Below are 23,354 nucleotides of genomic sequence, written 5' to 3' on the forward strand. Positions count from 1 at the left end.
ATCCGCATTTCCTTTCATCAGTCCCACCTAGACAGATTGTATACTACTAAGTGGAGATTTTACCTTCCTCCATGCCCAATGGATCTAGGTTTCCTCTTGAAAACTTGTAAGCCAGTCACTTCTTGCCTTTGTAGCACCCCCATTTTGGATAGCCAATGTCCAAGTTGCCCATCCCTGTCTACTCTGTGTTTGGAGGGGGGTGGGAATGATCCTTGTCTTTTTCATTTTTGTTCATGCATTTTTTTTTTTTGTCCTTGTCCTATTGAAGATCATCTTACTTAATCCAAAGTTAAGAATATATGTTTTCTTCTCCTATGGTCTACCTTTAATCTTTAAAAATAAATCCATCTGGAATTTATTTTTGTATGTGGTATGAGATAAGGATAAAAATTTAATTAAATTTGGTGCCTAGTCATCCATAAAGCCAACTGATTTTGTTTTGTTTTGTTTTCAAGATAGATCCAGTTATAAGCAAGTTCATTCTTTGGATAAAGAAATTGTATTAAATGTATGTTCATGGAAAAGTTCCCTTATCATATAAATAAGTTCACAAATCATACAATTGTTTTGTTTTCCCCTCATCCATCCTGGGTGTTCTGGCTTAGGGTTAGAAAGTTAAGGTGCACAGTACGCTGCATTTACTTCTTCTTAGGTGGGGGAGGGACAAGCAAAAGCCACATTGACACAATCAACTTGCTGTTTGGCTATTTGGCCCAAGCAGCTTCTTTTTTGCACTGAATACAGAAAAGGTGAGTCCAGCAAGAAAATCTAGAGACATGAGTGGGAAACCACTTGGCAACTCTGGTTGTGAGTCCTTGTCTCATTCTGGTGCTCCTAATTCATGAGCATGACATTAATTGAACTCTTTGCAGAGTTCCTAACAGTTTATAATGACAGCATTATACATATGAAGTTCCAGAGAAGAAGGCCAAGTTAACTTTATTGCTACTTCCCACAGAAGAGGATCTGAAGCTCAGAGCACTCACCCAGCCAACTCCAGTGACATAGTTACAAAGTGGTTTAGATGAGACCCAAACTCCAGTTGTCTGGCTCCTCTTTCTCTCTGCCAGGCTGGCTGCCTCGCTGGCAATTCAGTCCCTGTGCTTCAACCTGAAGCAATGCCACCTTGAAAAGATATGCTGATGCAAACCTAACATGTGCCATACTTAATGTTCTTGTTGTTTGGATACAGATATCGGACTCATGGTAGCTTTCACCCTGAGGAGAACAGGTTGGTATGGGGGTTTCTGTGTGTGTGTGTGGCAACTAATCATGGGGTGTCTCTGGGAGATGATTCAATAGATCCTAAACCAGAGATCTCCATCGTTTTTGCCAAATGGGAGAGCACGCATGCTGGAATTCTCAGCAAACTGGAGAGGGGGTTGTGTGCCATGGAGACTTACCAGGTAAGTCTTCCTGAACTGCTGGTTGATCCAAGTCTACTGACTGGAAAACTCTGAAGACTTCTTGTTTGTAAGACAAGGATGTTAATAAGCGTCTACCTTGGGATATGAGGTGGTAATACAAAGCAATAATGTGGGTAAAGAGGTGTTCCTGGTACATAGTAAGTGCTCAGTTAAACTCACTCAGGGGGAATTGTTACTGTTGTTAAATGCTGTTGAGTCAGTTCCAACTCATAGTGACCCTGTATAGGGTAGCATAGCACATTCCCTGCCATTGACATTGTAGTAATCTGTAACATAGCACGCTTGCCACTTTCTATTTTATATTTCGCATATTCCTCCCTTGAATTGGGTAGGAAATTGAGTAATGTCTTGTGTCACATGTGAAGAAGCATGCTTCTCTGAGTTCAGTATCCAACTCCAAATTCTAGATCTAGCAAATGGATTCAAGCAGGTCCCCTGAACTGGGTCTTGTGTCTTCAAATTCCAACATTCCAGTGCAACCAACATTCTGGGCTGGTGAGCAGCGTCTCCCATCTACTTCTGGAGGCCATGGGGCAGTGGAGGAGAAATCAGGTTGCAGCTGGAAGCCTTTTCCTGCTGAAAGTCATACTGGGAGTTCCCTTGATGACTAACAATCAGTTTCAGAAAAATGATCTTGTGTTTGTGGAACAAACATCAACCCACCCAAGAGGGTCAATCTGGTTGTAAGTCCTCTGAGCATCGCTGGAAGGATTCTTTGGCTTACTCTGTAGGAGGGTCTGGGGGTGTGCTCTAACAAGAGCATCCCAACACCAGCTCAGTGAAATCAGAGCGTCTGTGAAGGTGAGATCCCAATATCAGTACTTTTAAAGCTTCCTTAAGTGACTCTAATGAACAGCCAGAGTCAAGATCTCTAAGAGGTAGGGTGTCTCCCTCTTCCTCTGTCTGAGGCAGCAGCATTGGGCATGGTTCAATGTCTCCATCACTGGCTTTCCTCTAGAAGAGTCTGGAATGCTGAGGACAACCACAAGAAGATGGCTGCTTCTAAAGGAGTGTTCCACCTCCTTCTGGTAGATTCCACCATTAGTAACAAGTTTCTGTTGGTGGATAGGAGTAACTCACCCTTTTCAAGTAATCACTGAGGCAAGTTCCTAGGAATGTAGGATTCTGTCTGTGTGAAATGATAATGGCACAGGCCCTTGGGACCACTTACCAAGGCAGAGTTTAGGAGGCCCTGGCCTTTTCTCCTTTGGGTCTTCTGCTGGCTAACTACCCTTTGAAAATACAATAGTAAGAACTACTGCTGGAAGTTCTGTTTTAGAAAACAGGAATCCTCCTTGTGTATGTTCTCCAGAGCTTCCCTGGAGTTAATGTATCAAACAGAATGAAGGCAAATCCAAGGGGAATAAATGTTACCTTCAAGATGGTTCCTGATACTTACTCAGCACTTTCTATATAATAGGCTAGCCGGGCTTTAGAGGAAGCACTGAACTGCTAACCACAAGGTCAGTAGTTCAATCGCACCAGCCACTCTGCAGCAGAAAGATGAGATTTTCTACTCCTGTAAAGATTTATAGCCTCAGAAAATTTTACAGGTTATTAGGAGTGGGAACAGAGTCAATGAGAGGGGGTTTGGGTTTGTTTGGGGGGAGGCTTTTTGGTTCTAGGTGTTTCACTGGAGCCCTGGTGGTATAGTGGGGTATATATTTGCCCATAGTAGCTGACATTTTTGGTACATACAATGTGTCAGCTGAGTTGTATGTTTGTGATATGACCTTGTTAAGTCTCAAGGCTGCTTGTCCAGCTCTGACAGGCATATTCTGTCTGCTCAGGGGAACTGAGAGACTCGGGATTGCCTTGTAGTTAGAGTCTGGGCTCTGAATTGGATTGATCTGGGTTCTGTTGATAATGCTTCTGCTCAGGAATGGTGGAACCTTAGAAACCTTACTTACCCACTCTGGGCCTTGGTTTCTCATCTCTAAGATGGGTACTATAGAGTTACTGTGATTATGAAATTATACCATTCCTTTGAGTGCTTGGCACAGGGAGAATAGGACAAACACCGGCTATTGTTGCTAATATTTGCACTATTCTTTCTTTAAGTGCGGTGCCAGGTGGAGCTCTTGGTTTCCACTTAGGTGGGGTTTTCTTAGTTTCTGTAAAAGCGGAGTTCTCTGGAGTGCCAACTGAGTCCTCCCAACACTTGTCTCTTGACTTCAATCATCCTCGCAGGCTAGGAGGCAGGTTCTCCTGCAGTAGGACCTGTGTGTGTGTGTGTGTGTGTGTGTGTTTACTTTCTCCCTGTGGAGTGCAGTTCTACTCTGAAACACATGGGGTTACCATGAGTAAGAATCTATAGGAACTGAAAACATGATGGAAAGACACCAAGGGACTACAGCTGTACCATTTAGATTTTCTTCTTCTTTTCAGAAAGGGGATGTTTGGGAAGCTGAAGAAGAAGAAGAAGAAAGCAGACAAGGGGTTGACCCTAGCCAACACAGCTGCACAAGGTGAGGCTTTCTAAGGGGATTTGACTACTGCCTCGGACCTGAGGGCTATGGAGTGGACCCTCCTTGGCTGAGCCTGCAGCCTTCTCTTCACTCATCAGAGGGAGACCAGAAATATGCTGCCTGCTGGTCCTGACCCAGGGCCAGTCACAGGGGTGGGCGCCATGACCCAGGTCATTGGGTCAGACAGGAGTGGGTGGGGATGGGGTATCTGAGGCCATGGAAGGGGCCCTGATGAGGACGCAGTGACAAGCTTCAACCTCCGCTGTCTACTCTACTGGGCTCTGTAGCCCACGCTAAGCCACTCAGCAGCTCTGAGCCTCAGCTTCTCACTCTGTCAGATGGTTTGCTGGGCAGACCTCACGTAGCTGTGGTGGAGATCACGTGAGGTGTTGACTGTAGAGATATTTTGAAAATAAGAGTGAGGAAAGCAGCTACTAAGGGAGAAGCTTCCGCAAGAGGCTTCAGAGAATCTTGGTTTCCCTGGCATACCATTATAAAATAGACACTTGAGGGGGAGAGAAAGGAATAGCCAGAAATATCACCACAGAAAGCTTCCAAATCTGTGTTCTGCCTATAATGGATTGGAATACCTAAAATGGGGCTACAGTGTGCCAACTAGCTTCCTGCAGAGCCTCTGCATTATATAAGACCATAGGTGGAATCCTGAACAGCATCCAGAATCTTCAGAAGTGGGAACTTTCCACTTGAAAGGACGGGCAGACCAGCCTGGAGTGGCTAGAAGAACAAAAGATACTTCTTGAAAGAAAGACTGACAGGAAAAATATCAAACAATGTAGGCAGACCGACTGATTATACTACAAGAACAAGCAAGTTCCTCACCCAGGAACATCAAGGCAAGTAGTTGGGTCCCCTCAGAGCAAAACCTCTTCCAAGTAAGACTCAATGGGAATACATGCTCTGATTGGTGACCACGTTCATTTGTCACCGAGAAGGGAAAGTGAAGGAAAAACAGCAATGAAGCTGCGAACGAAGCCCTACAAGGTCCAATAGACTCTTGTGAACCCTGGTGGAGACCTGGTTGGCCAGCAGTGTTGCAAGACCTGGGAACTCTTTGGTCCAGAGTCAGTGACAGTCACAGAGGACTAGAGTGGAGAGTGAAGCATCCAGCTGATAAGAAGAGAGGGCATATACACAAGAACACACACTTGTAGATAATACCCATTTGACTTGGCTTCAGTGACTGGTTGATCAGAGCTCAACTAGAAGAAGAAAGAAGAGGAAAAAAAAAACAAAACACCAGAGTAATCTGATACAATTTGATGAACTTGATCTACACCTATGGATGCAGTAGCTTCAAAGAAGGAACAAATCTTTACAGCAATGATCATTCCCATCCCCTCCATACACAGAGTAGACAGGGATGGGCAATTTGGACATTAGCTACCCAATATGGGTGGGTGGGGGGTGGCAGCTACAAAGGCAAGAAGTGACTGGCTTATAAGCTTTCAAGAGGGAACCTAGATCCAGAGGGCATGGAGGAAGGTAGAATCTCCACTGAGTAGTATACAATCTGTCTAGGTGGGGCTGATGAAATGAGGATAGGTCTCTTGTGATACCATAGTGAATAATTGTTATCAGGACTGATTGTGAGGGTTGGAAATGTAAAGGTAGACATTTTATAGCAAGAAGGAGAGTGATTAACTTTGCATTGCAGTCTAGGAGCAGAGGTCCCTGGGACCATCAAGGGAGAAGAGCAGAGAGTGGGACCCTACCCAGAGAAGCAGTGATGTCGGAGATAGAGGCAGAGACAATGACATAGAGAGATGGAGTGGCTGAGGACTCTAGACCCAGAGAGGGAGAGGGGCTGTGTACTGATGACTAGGGGACAGGCTTGCAGGGTATACCTTTTGGTTCATTGATGATGCATGGAAGGGATTGTAACCATGGCAACAAAATGATATACGATAGGATGAATGTAAAGCTAATGTTCTCCCATGTAAGCTATCACATAATTCACAATAAAACAGAAAAAATAAAGATGCTTCAGAGATACGGTCTCATTCAGACCCTCCACTGTCTCAGCAGGTGCAATTTAGTAGCTTGGTTTTACATGAGGGGCAGAGATTCAATAAAGTGTGGAACGGATTGGTTGCATGAAAAGCAGAGCCATGTGTTAAGGCGCTAAAGAATTTCAAGATGGCGACAGCAGAGCTGGCTCTGAGCTGGGAGGCACAAAACCAGGAAGCAGTGAGTTGGGCTGTGGATCCAGGCTGTCTGACTTTCTGGAAAAGACTTTGTGATGTGTGAACCGTGCTGGTGGAGGCCAGGCCCACCACAGACCACTTGTCAGTTACCTTTGAGTCAACTCCCAACACATGGCTAGCCCACATGCGTAAGAGTAGAACTGTGCTCCATGGCTTAGTTTTTGGAAGTAGATCTTCTGAGGTACCTCCGGGTAGACTTGAATTGCCAAACGTTCAGTTAGCAACTGAACATGCTAAACAGTGCTGCACCCCCACCTCCCCATGCACTCCTCAGCTAAGGCATTTCATGTTTATCAAATCGAGTCAGTTGAACTGTTTCCATGCAGGCCTCTGGAGACTTCTGTGGTGGGCCCCGACAACAGCCTCTTCAGGTTTACATTTCTGGATTATTCACCTAACCAAAATGGTGAAGTGGGTCTTATTTCTCTTCATCTCTCTTGCTTCCTCAGTGGGAGACCTCCTTTACTGCCCACCACATCAAGTGTCCTGTGGCTGTATGTCCCACCTCATTCCACCCATTGCTCTCAGGAGCAACCTATTCTTACAGTAAGAGTCTGGAAACTCATTCATATTAAAGTGTTATTAGCTAATAATGATAAAGAACTGGCCAAGATTAAGAAAAGGGAGTAGTGTTAAATTTTAAGTAAGGACAGGTTTAAAGCTAAACAGAAGTAGTTACATTGAAGGCTTCAGTGGCTGGACGGAAAGTTCTTAGGGGTCTTTCCTGGTTGCCCTTGAAATTATGACACTGCAGTTAATTCTGGGAACAAAGGGTTGAAGAAGTCACATTCCCTAACTTGGCAGCTAACATTAAAAAAATAGCAATACTTATGACACATTTAGATCCGGATGCATTCTACACATGCCATGCATTATTCACATTCCTGAAATGCCCCCACTTTACAACAGAGGTTCAGAGAAAGTGAGTGACTTATCCAAAGTCACACAGCTATGGAGAAGTTGGCTTTTGAGTCCAGGTCAGTCTTACAACAAAGCTTGGACTTTCCTACCCCAAGGACAACCTCCGGTTAGGAGCCATTGCTGATTGCTCGGGAGAGGCAACAAACAACTGGCAGACATTTTCAGAGAAGCTGTGATCTCCTCATGAGTCTGTCTGGCTCCTGTGGTTCGTTCTAATTCGAGTCTTTAGCCCACAAAGCAAACAGGGTAGCAAGGATCAGGACCCTCCTAGAAAGTAAATAACATCTATCCTTCTGACCCGGGCCAGCCTGTAAGGAGGGCTGACAAAACAAAGTTGATAGAACTTTGGTCTTTCCTTCTTAGCTGGCTTAGGAAGTTAAGGCTTTTCTGGGTGAAATGTTAGGCTATCCTCAGTGTCTCTACTTATCTGCATATTTTAAGGAATAGTGGCTATGCCTTAATTTAAAAAAAAAAAATTCAAATACTCTCAAGTATTCACTAAATAAGGAGCCCTGGTAGCACAGCGGGTTATATTTTGGGCTGCAAACTGCAAGGTTGGCAGTTCAAATCTACCAGCCGTTCCATGGGAGAAAAATGAGGCATTCTGATCTTGTAAAAGTTTGCAGCTTTGGAAACCCTATACAGGGTCATGATGAGTTGGAACTGACTCCACAGCACATAACCGCCACCTCCACCCATTAAATAACTGTCCAAGAAATCATTACTGGGTACTTCCATTCATGTATTCTACAAATATTAATGGGATATCTGCTAAGTGTCGAATTCTGTGCTAGGTTCTGGGTGTACAATGGTGGACCTTGTGAAGCAGACTCTTCGATTTGCCCTTCCAGACCTAGTCTTCATCTTCCCCACCTGTTCTCTGTTCCAGGTGAGGCTGAGGCATGGCTCTCAAGCTTTGCTATGCAGTAGAATCACCTGGAGACTTAAAAAAATGAAAACAAAAAACCACATCTAGGTAACACCCAAGCTCATTAAATCAGAGTCTCTATTTATGGGAAGGGCATCTAAAAAATGTCAAAGATCCATTTATGTTTTTCTAAACCCTTGCTGCTCAAAATTGGTCGTCTCTGGGAGACTCAGAGAGAACAACTTATTTGGAGACAAACATAGAACGTTTCATGCAGGTAGGGGTGTCTTCCACTCTCTTGTGCCCCTATGGTGTCTGACATGGTGCTAGACACAGACTATGCACTCAGATGACCTGCTTCCTATTTAACAGGGTTTAATTTCTGTCTTTGCTTCTCTAGATGGTCAAGGTGAAGCAGAAACATCCCAGGGGGCACCGTCTCACCAGGAAGGACTGGAAGGAGATCTGATTTCTAATGATACTTCCACCACTCTTGCCCCCTCAGTGGCTCTGAAGAGAAGGTACACTAAGTGGGGTGAATAAGCACCTCAAATATGTCAGGGAGCCCTGGTGTGGCCCTGTGGGATAAAGTATTGGACCGTAAGGTTGATTTGAACCACAAGGTCAGTGGTTCAAACTCACCAGTCATTCCCTGGAAACCCTATATAGGGTTGCTATGAGTTGGAACCAACTCAACCGCACTTAACAATGTATGTCAGGTAGCCCTGCAGGCTCAGGGAAGAAAGAAAAGAATAAGACCTAATCTCTGTCCTCGAGAAACTGAATGTCTACAACATGAAGAGAGCTAGTTCCATGCTAGCTCAGTTTTCTGATGGCTATGGGACTTTCAGTACTCGCCAATTGTCAGCAGACCTGGGACCCTCCCTCTCCATCAGTAACAGGTGACAGGAGCTGCCACTTACCTGCTCTTTAAAAAGTTTTATCCAAGTTCTGTGTTTGTCGCCAAAGAAAAGGTGGTTTCTATACTATCCAACAAGAGGGCAAAACAAACTGGGCTCTGCATGCAATTTGTTGTATCAGTTAGCTATCAATATGTTACAAATCTTCCCCTAAAAGGGAGGCTTAATATAAGCTGTAGAGAGACTATGTGATACTTCTGATGAGTCTCTGGGTCAGTTGGGTATTATTATTGGTCCCAGCTCATCAGAGACTCATCACTTGTGTGTCTATAGTCAGCTTATAAGTTAGATTGGCAGCTCTGCTGAGAACTTCACTGGAGACCACTGGAATCCCTTCCCGTTGATCTGAGGTCCTCCAGCAGACTAACTTGACATGGTGGCAATGGTAGGATTCTAGGAGAGATGGGGAAGGACACAGGATCAATTGAAGTCTAGGCTCAGAACTGGCAAGAGTCATTTTGCTGCATTGTCCAGGCCAACACAAGTCACAAGGCCTGCCCACCTCAGAGTGAGAGGGAATGACAACAATACAGGGCCCAGAGCATGAGTAACTGGGGTTATCAAAGCTGTCCACCATATTTGTTTATGCCAATTTCTTACTCAATGATAAGCCCTCATGCTCTTCCATTCTTTTCCCACCCAGAGTGGGAAAATTAATAATTAAAAAAATAAATAAGTAAATGAATACTTCTCTATGTGGCAGATCCGGAGTTGTTGTTTCTGGGCTCCAGCAAGTTGGCAGTGGATATGTGTATGAAGCAAAGGGGGGGATTAGGAAGCAAGTGGCAATTAGAGAAGGTGACAGACAGCTCAGAGGTCGGTACTTCAGAGGAGACAGGAGATTTGTATGCACTTGACACTCTACCTCCTTTCCCTGGGCTGCACCATACTAACCACCTCCACTCCCAGCCCCATGAGCAGGTGTTGAATAACCTTAAATGTGTCCTTTGCCACTTATTTCACCAGGATAACAGCCTCAAGTGGAGGAAGGCAAGACAAAAAGAAACCAGGAATAGCAGTCTTGATCTGTCTCTTTGGTTGGTCCAGGCTCTGTCCATCGAGATTGTACCTACCAATGCTCAGTTCACAGCCAACCTCGGCAGTGAAGTCTTGGTACCTTACTCTGATCCTCAGGAATTTCCCTCTCCTTTGAAGTCTTGCCACAGTTTGCCAATTACATGCTTCACTCATATACTTACATACTAGCTCTCTCTTTATACAATTTGGTCCTCTCTCCCCTAGATAGTTCACAAGGGTCAAGACCATGCCTTATTCATCTTTGTATTCCCCCTAAACAACCCTTTCTACTCCCGTAAGGATTTACACCCTCGGAAACCCTGTACAGGGTCGCTATGGGTCGGAACCGACTCGAAGGCACTTAACAACAACAACAAAACAACCCTAGTGCAGAACTTTCCATAGTAAATAACCAATATGAATTTGCCACTTCATTGATTACTAATATTCAGTGATACCTCCCATTTCCTACCTGCACTCTACCTCCTTGAATTTTCAGAGCAACCCATGAAGTAAGAATTACTATTTCCACTTGGAGAAGGAGGAGTTAAAGCTCGTGAACTTTCCCAGAGTCATACAACTTGGGAGAGCAAATACTGTAACCCGCATCAGTCTGACTCCAAAGTCTTGGATCTCTGCTTATTTACTCTATTCTCTACTAGGTTCAATTATAATCAGCAGAAAGAGGATGAAGTAGAATGCAGGATGGTATTGCTTAGGTGTCAAGGGAACAAAATTCAATAGGAACTGGAATTCAGTTCATTTCTACTTATTGCTGCTTCTGAGACAACAGGGATTTCTCATCTCTCTATATTGTTATCCAATCTTTAAATGCCTAGGTTTTGCACATCTGTTCTCAATTACCTGTGACAGCCCAGATAAATGAAATCCCCTGGAATGGGAAACCTCACTGAGATGCCATCTTGGTCATTCCTTCCAATTTTCTCCTTTACCAATTCTTTCAAAAGCAATTATGAAACTCAGAGTTGTAATATCTACTAGAAATGGCAAAACCTCAGGTTGAAAAGCCCTTATTTAGGCCCAGCTCTGCCACTGTCTTGCTAAGCCAACTTCATCTCTCCATCTATAAAACAGAAAATAAACAATACTTAGAGTCATACTTATAATAAGAGCTAACGTTGATTCTTGCCAGGTACCAGACACTGGGCTAAATCTCCATATTGTTGATAAGTGCTGTCAAGTGGGTTCTGATTCATAGTGTCTCTGAGGCTGTAAATCTTTGTGGTGGAGCAGCTGGTGGGCTCTAGTCACTGACATGTAGTTCACAGTCCAATGCTTAACCCTCCTGAGCCATTGTACTCCCAAACCTTTATATGTATGATACTTAGTTCTAGCAGTCACCTGATCTGGTAGGAGATATTTCTAGCTCCACTTTTCTACGGTGGGGCCACTGGGACATAGAAGTGTTAAGTCATTCGTCCATTTATACTTATCTCCCCCAGAGATACAGAGAAATTATGTGGTATGATATAAAAGCAAGCACTTGGGATGATTTGGGGAAATACTATAAAGATGTATGAATCTAAAGGAGCCCTGGTTTGGCAGTGGTTAAGTGCTCAGCTGCTAACCAGAAGGTTGGCAGTTTGAACCTACCAATGGGTCCACAGGACAAAGTCTCTCTGTAAAGGTCCAAGAAAACCCTAGGGGGTCACTAGGAGTTGGACTCAACATGACAACACATGACAGTAATGTATAAATCCAAAGTCTATTCTCACTTGATGAAATAAATATATGAAACTTTCTCTTAATAGATCAAAACTGGTGACTAAGATCCATGATGGGGAGGTCAAATCCCAGAATTATCAAGTAAGTGATTGGCTCTCCGTGCTCTCATTTCCCCTTGTTCTTGAGTTGAATGATCATGACTTCCAGGACAGCTAAGACACAGATTTGTGTTACAGATTGCCATCACCATCATTGAGGCCCGCCAGCTGGTGGGTGAGAACATTGACCCAGTTGTGATCATTGAGATTGGGGATGACAAGAAGCAAAGCACAGTGAAGGAAGGAACCAACAGCCCATTTTACAATGAAGTAAGTCATAGAGCTCACCAACATCCTCTTCACCATCACCTTCATGCTGTAGTGACCTTCAGCCAAACAGAAATGGTGTGCTCTTCCTCCAAGCCCACAGCAAACTCTCTGAACTTCCTTGTAAACACAGAATGTTGAGTTTCTAAATGAGTTTCCAGAAAGATAATGGAAAAACAAAGCAAGGAATTCCTCTTAATTTTAAATGCAGTGCTCTGCTTTCATAGATTCATTTTCTGATTTCTTATAAACCTAAATTCATTCACTGGGTCTTGTATTTTTTTAAAAAATGACAGGATTGAATTTGGATTATTGAGACATCAGCCTTGAGCTAGGTAGACTGGGTTGCAGAGTGAAACACTTGTGTTTTTAATAAGCTGTGTAGGAATTGTTAGGAAAACCATCAAAAGGAGATAAGAAATTCCAAAGATCAAATACACTTAATTTTTTTTTCCAAATCAAAATATTGCATAGTTTTATAAAGACAAGGGGTCCTGGTGTGACATTGTGGATTAATGTGCTGGACTATAAAAATCAGTTTGAACCGTAAGGCTGGTGGTTCAAGCTCACCAACTACTGCTTGGAAACCCTATACAGGGTTGCTATGGGTCAGAACCAACTCAATGGCACTTAACAACAACAACAAAACAATAACAACAAAACAATACAGATGAAACATAACGAGAGATGCAAAAGAATATATAGCTGACCCTTGAACAATATGGATTTGCACTGTGTGGGTCCATTTATATGTGGATTTAAAAAAAATCGCTGTGTGAACCTAATCATTTCTGCATGAGCAGTTTGTCTGTAATAAATTGTGTATCAGCAACACCATGGACCCATACAAAGTGCCACTAGTGATGCTGGAAGTGCCCCTAAGAAGCAGAGAAAAGTTATAAGAAAATGTTGGATTTCTTGGTATGTACCATAGATGGAGGTCTGCACTTTTCAGGATGAATGAATCCAGTGTCAAGACCATTGTAGAAAAAGGAAACCAGCTATGACAGCAGGCACGATACCTGGCACTTTTTGTGAAATACTATTTTATCTCACATTGAAAATATAGCTGTTATGCAGATACACTATATAAAGTATGTTGTTATTAAGTGCCTTCGAGTAGGTTCTGATTCACAGTGACCTTGAAGTTAGCAGTCCAATGCTTGTTCTACAGGTCCATACCAGGACTGCATATACTACATTTGCTGCTGCTTGTTGGTTATGGTTAGGTGCCATGGAGTCAGTTCTGACGAATAGCGACCCTGTACAGGATTTCTGAGGCTGTAAATCTTTATGGGAGCAGAAAGCCTCATCTTTCTCCTGCGGAACAGCTGGTACTTTTGAACTGCTGACCTTGAAGTTCACAGCCCAGTTCGTAACCACTACGCTACCAGAGTTGGTTCTGACTCATAGTAACCCTGTATAGGGTTTCTGAGGAGCATCTGGTGAGTCTGAACTGCCAAGCTGTGGTTTGAAGTCCAGTGCTGCTCCTACAGTACCACACCAAGCGTCCATATACTACATATAACATACAAAATATGTATCATTGACTGTTTGTGTTACTGTTAAAAGACTACTGGTCAAAAGTAGACTATAAGTAGTTAAGTTTGGGAGGAGTCAAAGTCATCCTGGGGTTTTCAAATGCACAGGGTTGGTGACCCTTAGTCCCCATGTTGTTCAAAGGTCAACTGTATAAGGAAAATTCTACCTCCTTCCTATCACTAATCTCTAATCCCCTTGTCTGCCTCCCTGGAGGCACCCACCTCACTAAGTGTGTGTACAGCCTTCCAGAATTATTCCAATCATGTACAAGAATACAAGTCAATCAAATGGTAGCATTCTATATGCATCATTCTGGACCTTGCTCTTTTCACAAAACAATATATCCTGGAGATGAATCTGTGTCTGAATAATACCACTCAATCTCATTTGTTTTCTTTATGGCTGGTGAGCTTTCCATTGCATTATCACACCATTATTTACTAAACAAGTCAGTCTCTCATTGGTAGACAGTACATTTTCACAACCTTTGTTACTATATATAATAATATTTATGTGCTATAATTAGGACAAAGGATATACACATTTGAAGTATTGATACATATCACAAAATGTCCTATGAAAAAGTAATAGTTGATATTCCCACTAACAGAATGCGTATGTACTATTTCCCTTTATAGGCACTTCAACATCATGAATTATCAAAAACAGTAAACTCTTCATTAGTTTCTTAATGAGAATGATAATTGGAAGAGAAGGCAGGGAAAACATGGATAATGAAATCAACAAAAAATACTCAAATCCCATTTGAGCTTTTAATTCCTTTCCTTTTGTCACTCCTGCCACTAAGTCAGAATCATCTCCAGGGTAACTAATAAAAACACCAAAGGGGCATCTTCCCATCATTTCACTTCTCATTGATCTCCTTAAACATCTTTTGGCATCATGGTGGACAGATTAGTTAATGTACATAAAAATGCTTTAAAATGGTAAAGCCCTACAGACTTGTTAATCTGTAGAAATAGTGTTTATTTTATGCATACAAGACTTGAATATAAATGACATTAAATTGGGACCAAGTAAAATGAGTAACAAATCAAGTAAAAATAGAATTTGAACAAAGACCTTTGTTACAATTTTTCACCCTAATTCTCAAGCCAAAGACCGTTAGATCTTGAAGGCACCAATTATGAAGGTCTGGAGAATATTGACTTGAAAATGTGTGTGCTTGCCCAGAAGTCTAGAGAACTGGGTGGGTGGGAGGTGGGGGTAAAAGATGAATTGGGAAGACATGAATCAATGTTTTTAGGTGTTACCGATTCAGATCCGATTCATAGTGACTCTAAGCACAGTAAAACAAACCATTGCTCAGCTCTGCACTATCTTCACAGTTATGTTTGGGCCCCTTGTTGCTCAGTCTATCTTGTTCACTGTCTTCCTCTTTTTCACCGAACCTCCAACTTTCCAAGTATGGTGTCTTTTTTCAGATAATATGTCCAAAATAACAAGAGATAAAGTCTTGCCACCCTTTCTTCTAAGCAACATTTCAAGCTAGATTTATTTTAAGCTACGTTTCTTTGTCCTTTTGGCAGTCCATGGTACTTTTAATATTCTTCATCAACACCATAACTCAAATGTATTGATTTTTCTAGTCTTTCTTATTCACTGTCCAACTTTTGCATGCATCTGAGGCTATTTAAAATACCATAGCTTGGGTCAGGTGCACTTTATCTCCCAAACTGACATCTTTGCTTTTGGATTCTTTAAAGAACTCATTTGCAGAAGATGTGCTTAATGCAATATGCCCTTTGATTTCTTGACTACTGTGTCCTTGATCGTGGATTCAAGCAAATTGAAGTCTTGACAACTTCAATCTTTTCTCCATTTATCATGATGCTATTTATTAACCCAGTTATGAGGACTTTTGTTTTCTTTACATTGAGGTGCAATCCATATAGAAAGCTATAGTCTTTGATCTTCATCAGTAAGTATTTTAAATCCTCTTCACTTTCAGCAAGCAAGGTTGTATCATCTGCATATCCTAGGTTATTAGTGAGTCTTCCTCTTATCCTGAAGCCATGCTCTTCTCCATACAATCCAGTTTTTTGCATTATTTGCTCAGCATACAGATTGAGTAAGTATGGTAAAAGGATACAACTCTGACACACATCTTCTGATTTAAAACAATTCAGTGTTCCCTTGCTCTGTTCTAAAGATGGCATACATTTCAATTGTTGTTGTTGTTAGGTGCCATCGTGTCAGTACCGATGCATAGCAACCTTATGCACACCAGAACGAAACACTGCCCGATCCTGGGCCAACTTCATTATTGTTGCCACACTTGAGCCCATTGATGCTGTCACTTTGCCAATTCATTTTGCTTAGGGTCTTCCTCTCTTTCTCTGACCCTCCACCTTACCAAACATGATATCCTTCTCCAGCAACTTCTCCCTCCTGACAATATGTCTGAACTATGAGAGATGAAGTTTGGCCATCCTGACCTCCAAGGACCACTCTGGCTGCACTTCTTCCAACACAGATCTGTTGGTTCTTTTGGCAGCCCATAGCACTTTCAATATTCTCCTCCAACACCATAACTCAAATACATCAATCCTTCTACGGTCTTCCTTATTCACTGTCCAGCTTTCACATTCATATGAGGTTATTGAAAATACTATGGCTTGGATCAGGCGCACATTAATCCTCAACCTGACATCTTTGCTCTTCGACACTTTAAAAAGGTATTGTGCAGCAGATTTGCCTAATGCAAATTTGATTTCTTGACTGCTGCTTCCATGAGTGTTGGTAGTTGACCCAAGAAGAATGAAGTCCTTGACAACTTCAGTCTTTTCTCCATTGATAAGAATGTTGTTTATTGGTCCAGTGGTGAGGATTTTTGTTTTCTTTACATTGAGATGCAATCCATACTGAAGGCTGTGCTCTTTGATCTTCATCAGTAAATATTTTAAGTTGTCTTCACTTTCAGCGAGCAAGGTTGTATCATCTGCATATCACAGGTTGTTAATGAGTCTTCCTCCAATCCTGATGCCATGTTTTTCTTCATAGAACCCAGCTTCTTGGATTATTTGCTCAGCATACAGGTTGAATAAGTATGGTGAAAGAATACAACCCTGTCACACACCTTTCTTAATTTTAAAACATTCAGTGTTCCCATGTTCTGTTCGAACAATTGCCTCTTGGTCCATGTAGAGATCCTCATGAGCACAATTAAGTGTTCTGGAATACTCATACTTCGCAATGTTGTCCAGAGCTTGTCAGGATCCACACAATCAAAAGCCTTTGCGTAGTCAATAAAGCACAGGTCTTTCTGAATATCTTTCTGATATTCTCTGCTTTCAGCCAAAATCCATCGGACATCAGCAATGATATCCCTCATTCCACGTCCTCTTCCGAATGCATCTTGAACCTCTGGAGGTTCTCTGCCAATGTATGCTTGCAGCCGTTTCTGTATTACCTTTAGTAAAACTTTACTCGCATAGGATTTTAAAAATAGTGTCCGATGATTTCCGCATTTCGTTGGGTCACTTCGCTTTGGTAGTGTAGTGGTTATGAATCAGGCTGCTAACCTCAAGGTCAGAAGTTTGAAACTACCAGCTGTTCATGGGAGAAAGATGAGGCTTTCTGCTCCCATAAAGAGTTGCAACCTTGGAAAACCTGTGCAGGGTCACTATGAGTCAGAACTGACTCCATGGTACTTAACAACAACAATAATTAATAACTATCTTGTGGGTGAATTTCATTGATGATGATGGTGGTGGTTATATGTACCGTGGAGTCATAAATAGGAAATATTGGAACTGACTTATCAGTTCAAAAGATCCTATTATTGTTAAGTGCAGTTGAGTTGGTTATGGGTCATAGTGATGCTGTATAGGATTTCTGGAAAGCAACTGGTGAGTTTGAACCATTAACCTTGCAGTTCAAAGAGGATAAGGTCCACTTCTCCTGCTGTATCACACCAAGACTCCAAAGGATCCTACAATAGCTCATGTATTTAGTGTTATTGGGGATTCAAAAATTTAATGTAAGTGAATTTTCCATGAAAGAATAAAATATTCTTTGAACATCAAAATCTGTAAAAGTTGGAACCTACACAGTGAACAAATTCCTGGGATGTTGAACATACTCCCTGTTTTACTAAACAGAGGCTACTGACTACTGTACATATGTACCCTTTCCTCGATATCTAGGGACTGGCATTTTGAGGATCTTTCCTTATAGTATATGGTGATGTCTTTGTTTCCACATTTTGGGTTTTCTGTTTTGGAAGCAGACTCTCACTCCTTCCTATCCTATTAACATTGTTCTGGTATCTTTCTTCCTGCTCACAAATGAAATAAACAATAACTTCCAAGTCCTGCATCCACCTCACTCACTGTGGTCAGTCCCCCAGACACACAACCATAAACAAAACACCACTCTAGCTTTCTGCATTGTAGAATCATACAACCTCAGAGTTAGGAGGCACTAGACTTAAGGTCAGATAGTGGAATAGCTAATATTTGAACCCATTGTAGGATTGTTGTTTCCTGCTGTTGAGTTAGTTCCAACTCATAGTGGCCCTATGGACAACAGAATGAGACACTACCTGGTCCTATCACAACCTCACAGTTGGGCTCTTTGAATCCTTTGTTGTGGTCACTGTGCCAGTGTGTCTTCATCTATGTCTTTCTTTCTTTGTTTTTTGTTTTTTTTTTTGCTGACTCTCCACTTTTCCAAGTACGATTCTCTTCTCCAGGGACGGGTCCCTCCTGACTATATGTCTAAAGTACAAGAGATGAAGTCTTGCCATCATTGCTTCTAAGAAGCATTCTGGCTCTATTCCTTCCAAGACAGATTTGTTTGTTCTTTTGGCAGTCCATAGTACTTTCGATGTTCTTGCCAAAACTGTAATTCAGTTGCATCAATTTCTCTTTGGTCTTTCTTATTCATTGTCCCATTGTGGGATAGCTTCAGGAGAATAGGGTTTAGTTCAGACCTAGTGTTAACTATCTAAGAACCCTAACCACATCTTTGCAATTCTTAGGTCTTTTCATTTGTTTGTCTAGGTAATTTCCTCAATTCTGAAATTAAATGACTTTCTGACCTTAGAAATCTTATCACATCAATAAATTCTTTTCATTCTTTACCTAATCAGTCTTGATATTTCCATAGGGATGTTTGAAATGGAAAAATTCTGAGAAAGTCTTTATCAAATTCTTGCTGAATTAAAACCACACTACAGCACCACACCAGGACTCCATTTGTGCTGCTACTGGAATATCAAGTGGTTTAACCCTAGGGAGTGAAATGTCACACTGCTAAAATGTATGTGCACATTCCATGGTGGTGGTGGTGGTGGTGTGCTGTGGAGTTGGTTCTGACTCACAGTGACCCTGTACAGGGTTTCTGAGGCTGTAAATCTTTATGGGAGCAGAAAGCCTCACCTTTCTCCCACAGAACAGCTGGTATACCATGTGACTCCATAATTCCATTTCTCAGGGGAATAACTGCACATTTTGGTGTTTTGTTTTTTTGGTAATATTGAATGGCCAGTCAATGGATAGTGTACAGTAAGTTCCTGAGTTGTGAATGTCCAATTTACGGACAATCTGTCCTTATCCTTTAATGCTTTGTAAACTTACTCTTGCTTTGAAATGATTGAATCAACACCTACAGGCAACAAATTCTTCAGCACAACTGCCTTCACTTGCTACTTCTAAATCACTGGAAATGCTCCCAGCCTTTTCTTACACTGAACCCCAAACCCACTGCCATCAAGTTGATTCAGACTCTTAGAGACCCCGATATAGAATTTCTGAAGCTGGAAATCTTTACAGGAACAGAAAGGGTCACCTTTCTCCTGCCAAGCAGCTGGAGGGTTTGTACTATCTGTGGTTAGCAGTCCACTGCTTACCTTACAGCACCATTAGGGCCCCTTTTCTTACAAAAGTAAGGGCAAATAAGAACTAGTATGGTTAAATATGAACTATATGCACCTGTTCCAATTTACCTACAAATCCAACTCAAAGACCTTCTTAGGAATAGATCTTGTTCATAACCTGGAAACTGTCTTTATTCATGCCACTGAGCACCGCAGCAGTGGGTAAGAATGATGTACATCTGAACTCACTCTGGGCATTGGAGTCTCAGACAGGCCTGGAGTTGATGGTCAAAATGAACTTTGTGTTTTACAGTACTTCGTCTTCGATTTTATTGGGCCCCAAGTGCATCTTTTTGACAAGATCATCAAAATCTCTGTAAGTATACCACTGGGGATGACTGGGGGATGGAGGGAGGGAGTCTAGGCACTGGATATCCCAGCATGCTTAGGGACAAATAGATCCAGGAGGGTGAGTGTGGGTTGTTGAGACTGAAACTAATGGAACTGGAAATACCCAGTATAGAGGGGTTTGGGAAGAAAATCATCTTAGGCACAATCTGTACTTCCTTACAGCAGTAACGCGATTATGACTTGAGGTGTGTAGCTTATTGATGTGCGGATGTGGAGCCCATGGTTTAAATGCATTGTTATGCTTGCCACTTCAAGTTGATTTCCTTCATTTATTAAGTAAATGGGAGTATTTCTCTCTTGGCGGGCTTTGCACACTGACGGTAATTAATCGCACCCCTTGCTGTCTCAGTTGGTAACAAATAGAGAAGTAGCAACAAGGATCTAAAAGGAACCAAATACCTTATAGTTTTATCAATGGTAATGTCTGGTTAGAGACTGTGATTTGGAGCAAGTGGCAACCATGGTGCTTCCTAATAGTCACCTTTGAGTGTAGATTTTAGGACCTGCCCATGGGGCGTTGGGTCTGCTGGTAGACCCTTTCCCAACCCTGCTAAGGAATTGCTGCCTCTCAGACACAAGTCTGGAGAGTAGACACAGCAAGAGCTTCCTGGTGTGACCATGTGCCTTATCCAAGTGTGCCATGCAGTCGGTTCCGATGCATAGCGACCCTGCATAGGGTTTCTGAGGCTGTAAATCTTTACAGGAGCAGAAAGTCTCATCTTTCTGCTGTGGAACAACTGGCAGTTTTGAACTGCTGACCTTGAGATTAGCAGTTCTACTCGTAACCACTACGCTACCAGAGCTGCTTGTGCCCTCTTCATACAGGACAGAAAGACCCATGTTGAAACCATACTAGCCCAAATGAATCATAAGGGCAAGCTGAATAGGATCACCACCAACTTAACAGCACGCCATAAAGGGACAATAAACAGGTGACCTTTATGTCACCAGTCTGTGAACCCATCACCTCTCCAATGGAGCAGGGTTGCCACCGTGTATAGGTTTGAGAGTGGCTGGGGTGGACTTTTTGGCCAAAGGGTAAGTTCTTTCTTCTAGATAGTTCTGAAAGGACACTCTGTGTGCCAATGTTCCTCAACAGAAATATCAACTCTAATCAGAATTGGAAAAAACAAACAAACAAAATTGGTCTTGGCGTCTCCCTTCTCTGTCTCTATCTCATGTTTTATCCCTTTAACCACAGCTGACTGCTAACCTAAGTCCTGCAGCTTCAGTACAAGTAGTAGTTGTGGCTGTAAAGTGATGTTGAGTTGGTTCCAAATCATGGTGACCCTGTATAGGGTTTCTGAGAAGCAGCTATTGGGGTTTGAACTACCAATCTTGTGGTTCACAGTCCAGTGCAGATCTCACAGTGCCACACCTGGAGTCCTAAGTAGTCATGACTTAGGATGTTACCTTTCCCAGGGGCACTTGAAGAATGTGACTCTTGAAGAATGAAAAGTTATCAGGAGCCAAACATTCTTACTATTCAAATTTCAGATGTGATTACAAGTGAGACAGAAGATATTTTGGGACCTGGGACTCTGCCCAGGACTTTGTTAAGTTACATTACTCAGGCAACCACCTGTTTGTGAGACTTTATAGCAGACACCTAAGGGACTGTTTAGATTGCTAATGAATGTTTAATAATTAGATTTTTGTTTTCTACCCTGTACAAGGATCGTGACTCTGTAGGCAGGTGGCTTTGTACGTTCGTAGAGATTCAAAACTTTCCTATCTCCATTCCTCTAACTTAGGATCTTTAGGGACCAGAGACCAGTGGTTTTCAAGGGAAACTCCCCTGAGAAGGAGCCATTTGATAGCATTTTTCGCTGGTTCATGAACTAACTAAAAGTCAGCAAGCCCAGAATAAACTCAATGTGGGAGAAGATGAGGGAGGTGCTGTAAGCAGATGCTATGGGGACAGCCAGGCTGCAGCAGACCCAGGTGGTGCCAAAGACCATCTTCTGTTGGCAATGGCCTAAGACATGCAGGGCCCTCAGCTTTTTGTTGCAAGAGAGCCCCAGAGATCCTGTGGTCTCATGCTTGACCCATACGAGGGTTGCCAAGCGCTTCACCAATGGCTGGATGATTTGAGGAAGGCTCTGTGTTATTTAAAGGTTCATTTGGGGCTCTTTCCTGAATTGTCTGCAGTGCCACAGGCCCCTGACCTAAGATCCAAGTTTGGGACAAACTTCTGCTCTTGCTTAGACCTCCGGGAAACTACATTGGCAGCTGCAAGCATGAGGGTGGGGGTGGGGGTTGCGGGGGATGGGAAGGTTTCCAGCGAGCATGGCCTTAAGTAAGTCCTCTGCTTGAACAAGGCTGTCCTGATTTTCCCTCAGCTCTCTAGCGCTCTTGGAAAGTTTGGGCCAGGAAAAGAGGATGGGAAAGGAATGAGAAGGGCTGTTGTTTCTTGAAGTCACTTGGATTTATAGTTTCGTTATTATCTCTGACCAAAGGAACTGTTTGGAAGTCACCAAAGCCTTCTAACTATCCATCATTCAGTCAGTCAATTATTCATCAATGGATTTTTCTTAAGCGCCCATTATAAACAAGGTAGAGGACAATAGGAAACTGCCTTTGATGCCAAGAACTCATAGAATTTTATAGTTAGCTCAAAGTAAGCTCAAAGACTATCTAGTCTAACTGTCTACTGGTGTAGGAAGCCCCTTCCACTACTTCCACAACAAGGGATTATTGAAACATTACTTGATTGGTTTCAGTGATGGGGAGCTCACTACCAATAGGAAAGCTGGGCTGTTCCATTGCTGGGATTCTCTGAATGTAGAAAACTTGTCCTTATGTTGATATGAAATCTGTCTTCCTATGACTTTGGAATGACACAGGGGACCTAGTCCCTTTTTAGATGACAGCTTTCCTAAGATTTGAAGACACTTAAGTTAACATCATCCTTTTCCCACAAACGCCAGTTTTCTCTGGGTTAAAGGTTATGCTCCTCCTGGTTCTTTTAAAGTTTCTGGTACAATTTGGCTTCCAGACCTGGTTCCAGCTCTGCTACTTTCAACCTTTCTCATTTTGATTCATTAACATTAAAATGTGTCTCTGTAACTGAGCCCAAGCTAGGAACTCCACTGATTTCTGATCAGACAGAATAGTGAGGAAGACCACCTCTTTTCTTGGGAACTTGTATTCCTCCCAAACTTTCCAAGGTAATGTCTAGTACATACTCTAAGAAAGTTGTGAGCAAAGCACTAGGTGGGTTCGAGAGAAAGGGATCGTTTCCAGCTGTGGGGGTCAGGAAAGGCATCTTGGAGGAGATGGCATCTGCTCTGGGCAGTGGGTGATGCGTAACCTTTCCACAGGCAGGTATTTGTGCGTTTTGGTGAAAGAAAACCTTCAGGCAGTGGGAGTCATTAAGTGTCCTTTAAAACGGGGTTGAAGCTGAAACCCTACTAGGAGGAAGAGGTATGGGCTAGATATTCCTGGAGGCCTTCTACACCCTTGTTTGTTGTTGTTTTTATTGCAGCTTGGGTGAAAGTTTACAGAGCAAATCAGTTTTTCTCTTACACAATTCATGTCCTTGCCATTGATGCGGTCCTCAGGATGTGACAGCATTCATTTGTGCTACTTCTTCCTGTGTCTCCCATTGCCATGGGTCCTCCTTTCTGGTCTCCCCCACCCCCCCGCTTTCTGAATTTTGT

At 42.5% G+C, this 23,354-nt stretch overlaps 1 protein-coding gene across 1 annotated transcript in view; it reads left to right on the forward strand.

Moving 5' to 3' along the window:
- Positions 1–3,822: 3,822 nt before the first annotated feature.
- The window catches only part of FER1L6 (fer-1-like 6 (C. elegans)), a 152,086-nt gene continuing 132,554 nt past the window's right edge, over positions 3,823–23,354 (forward strand). The window contains exons 1-5 of the mRNA XM_006830693.1: positions 3,823–3,895; positions 8,310–8,430; positions 11,619–11,673; positions 11,769–11,900; positions 19,595–19,657. Of these exons, the coding sequence (XP_006830756.1) occupies positions 3,823–3,895; positions 8,310–8,430; positions 11,619–11,673; positions 11,769–11,900; positions 19,595–19,657 (444 nt within the window). The remainder of the gene's footprint in view (positions 3,896–8,309; positions 8,431–11,618; positions 11,674–11,768; positions 11,901–19,594; positions 19,658–23,354) is intronic.

The sequence above is a fragment of the Chrysochloris asiatica genome, unplaced genomic scaffold (assembly GCF_000296735.1).
Source record: "Chrysochloris asiatica unplaced genomic scaffold, ChrAsi1.0 scaffold00001, whole genome shotgun sequence".
Taxonomy (NCBI): Eukaryota; Metazoa; Chordata; class Mammalia; order Afrosoricida; family Chrysochloridae; genus Chrysochloris; species Chrysochloris asiatica.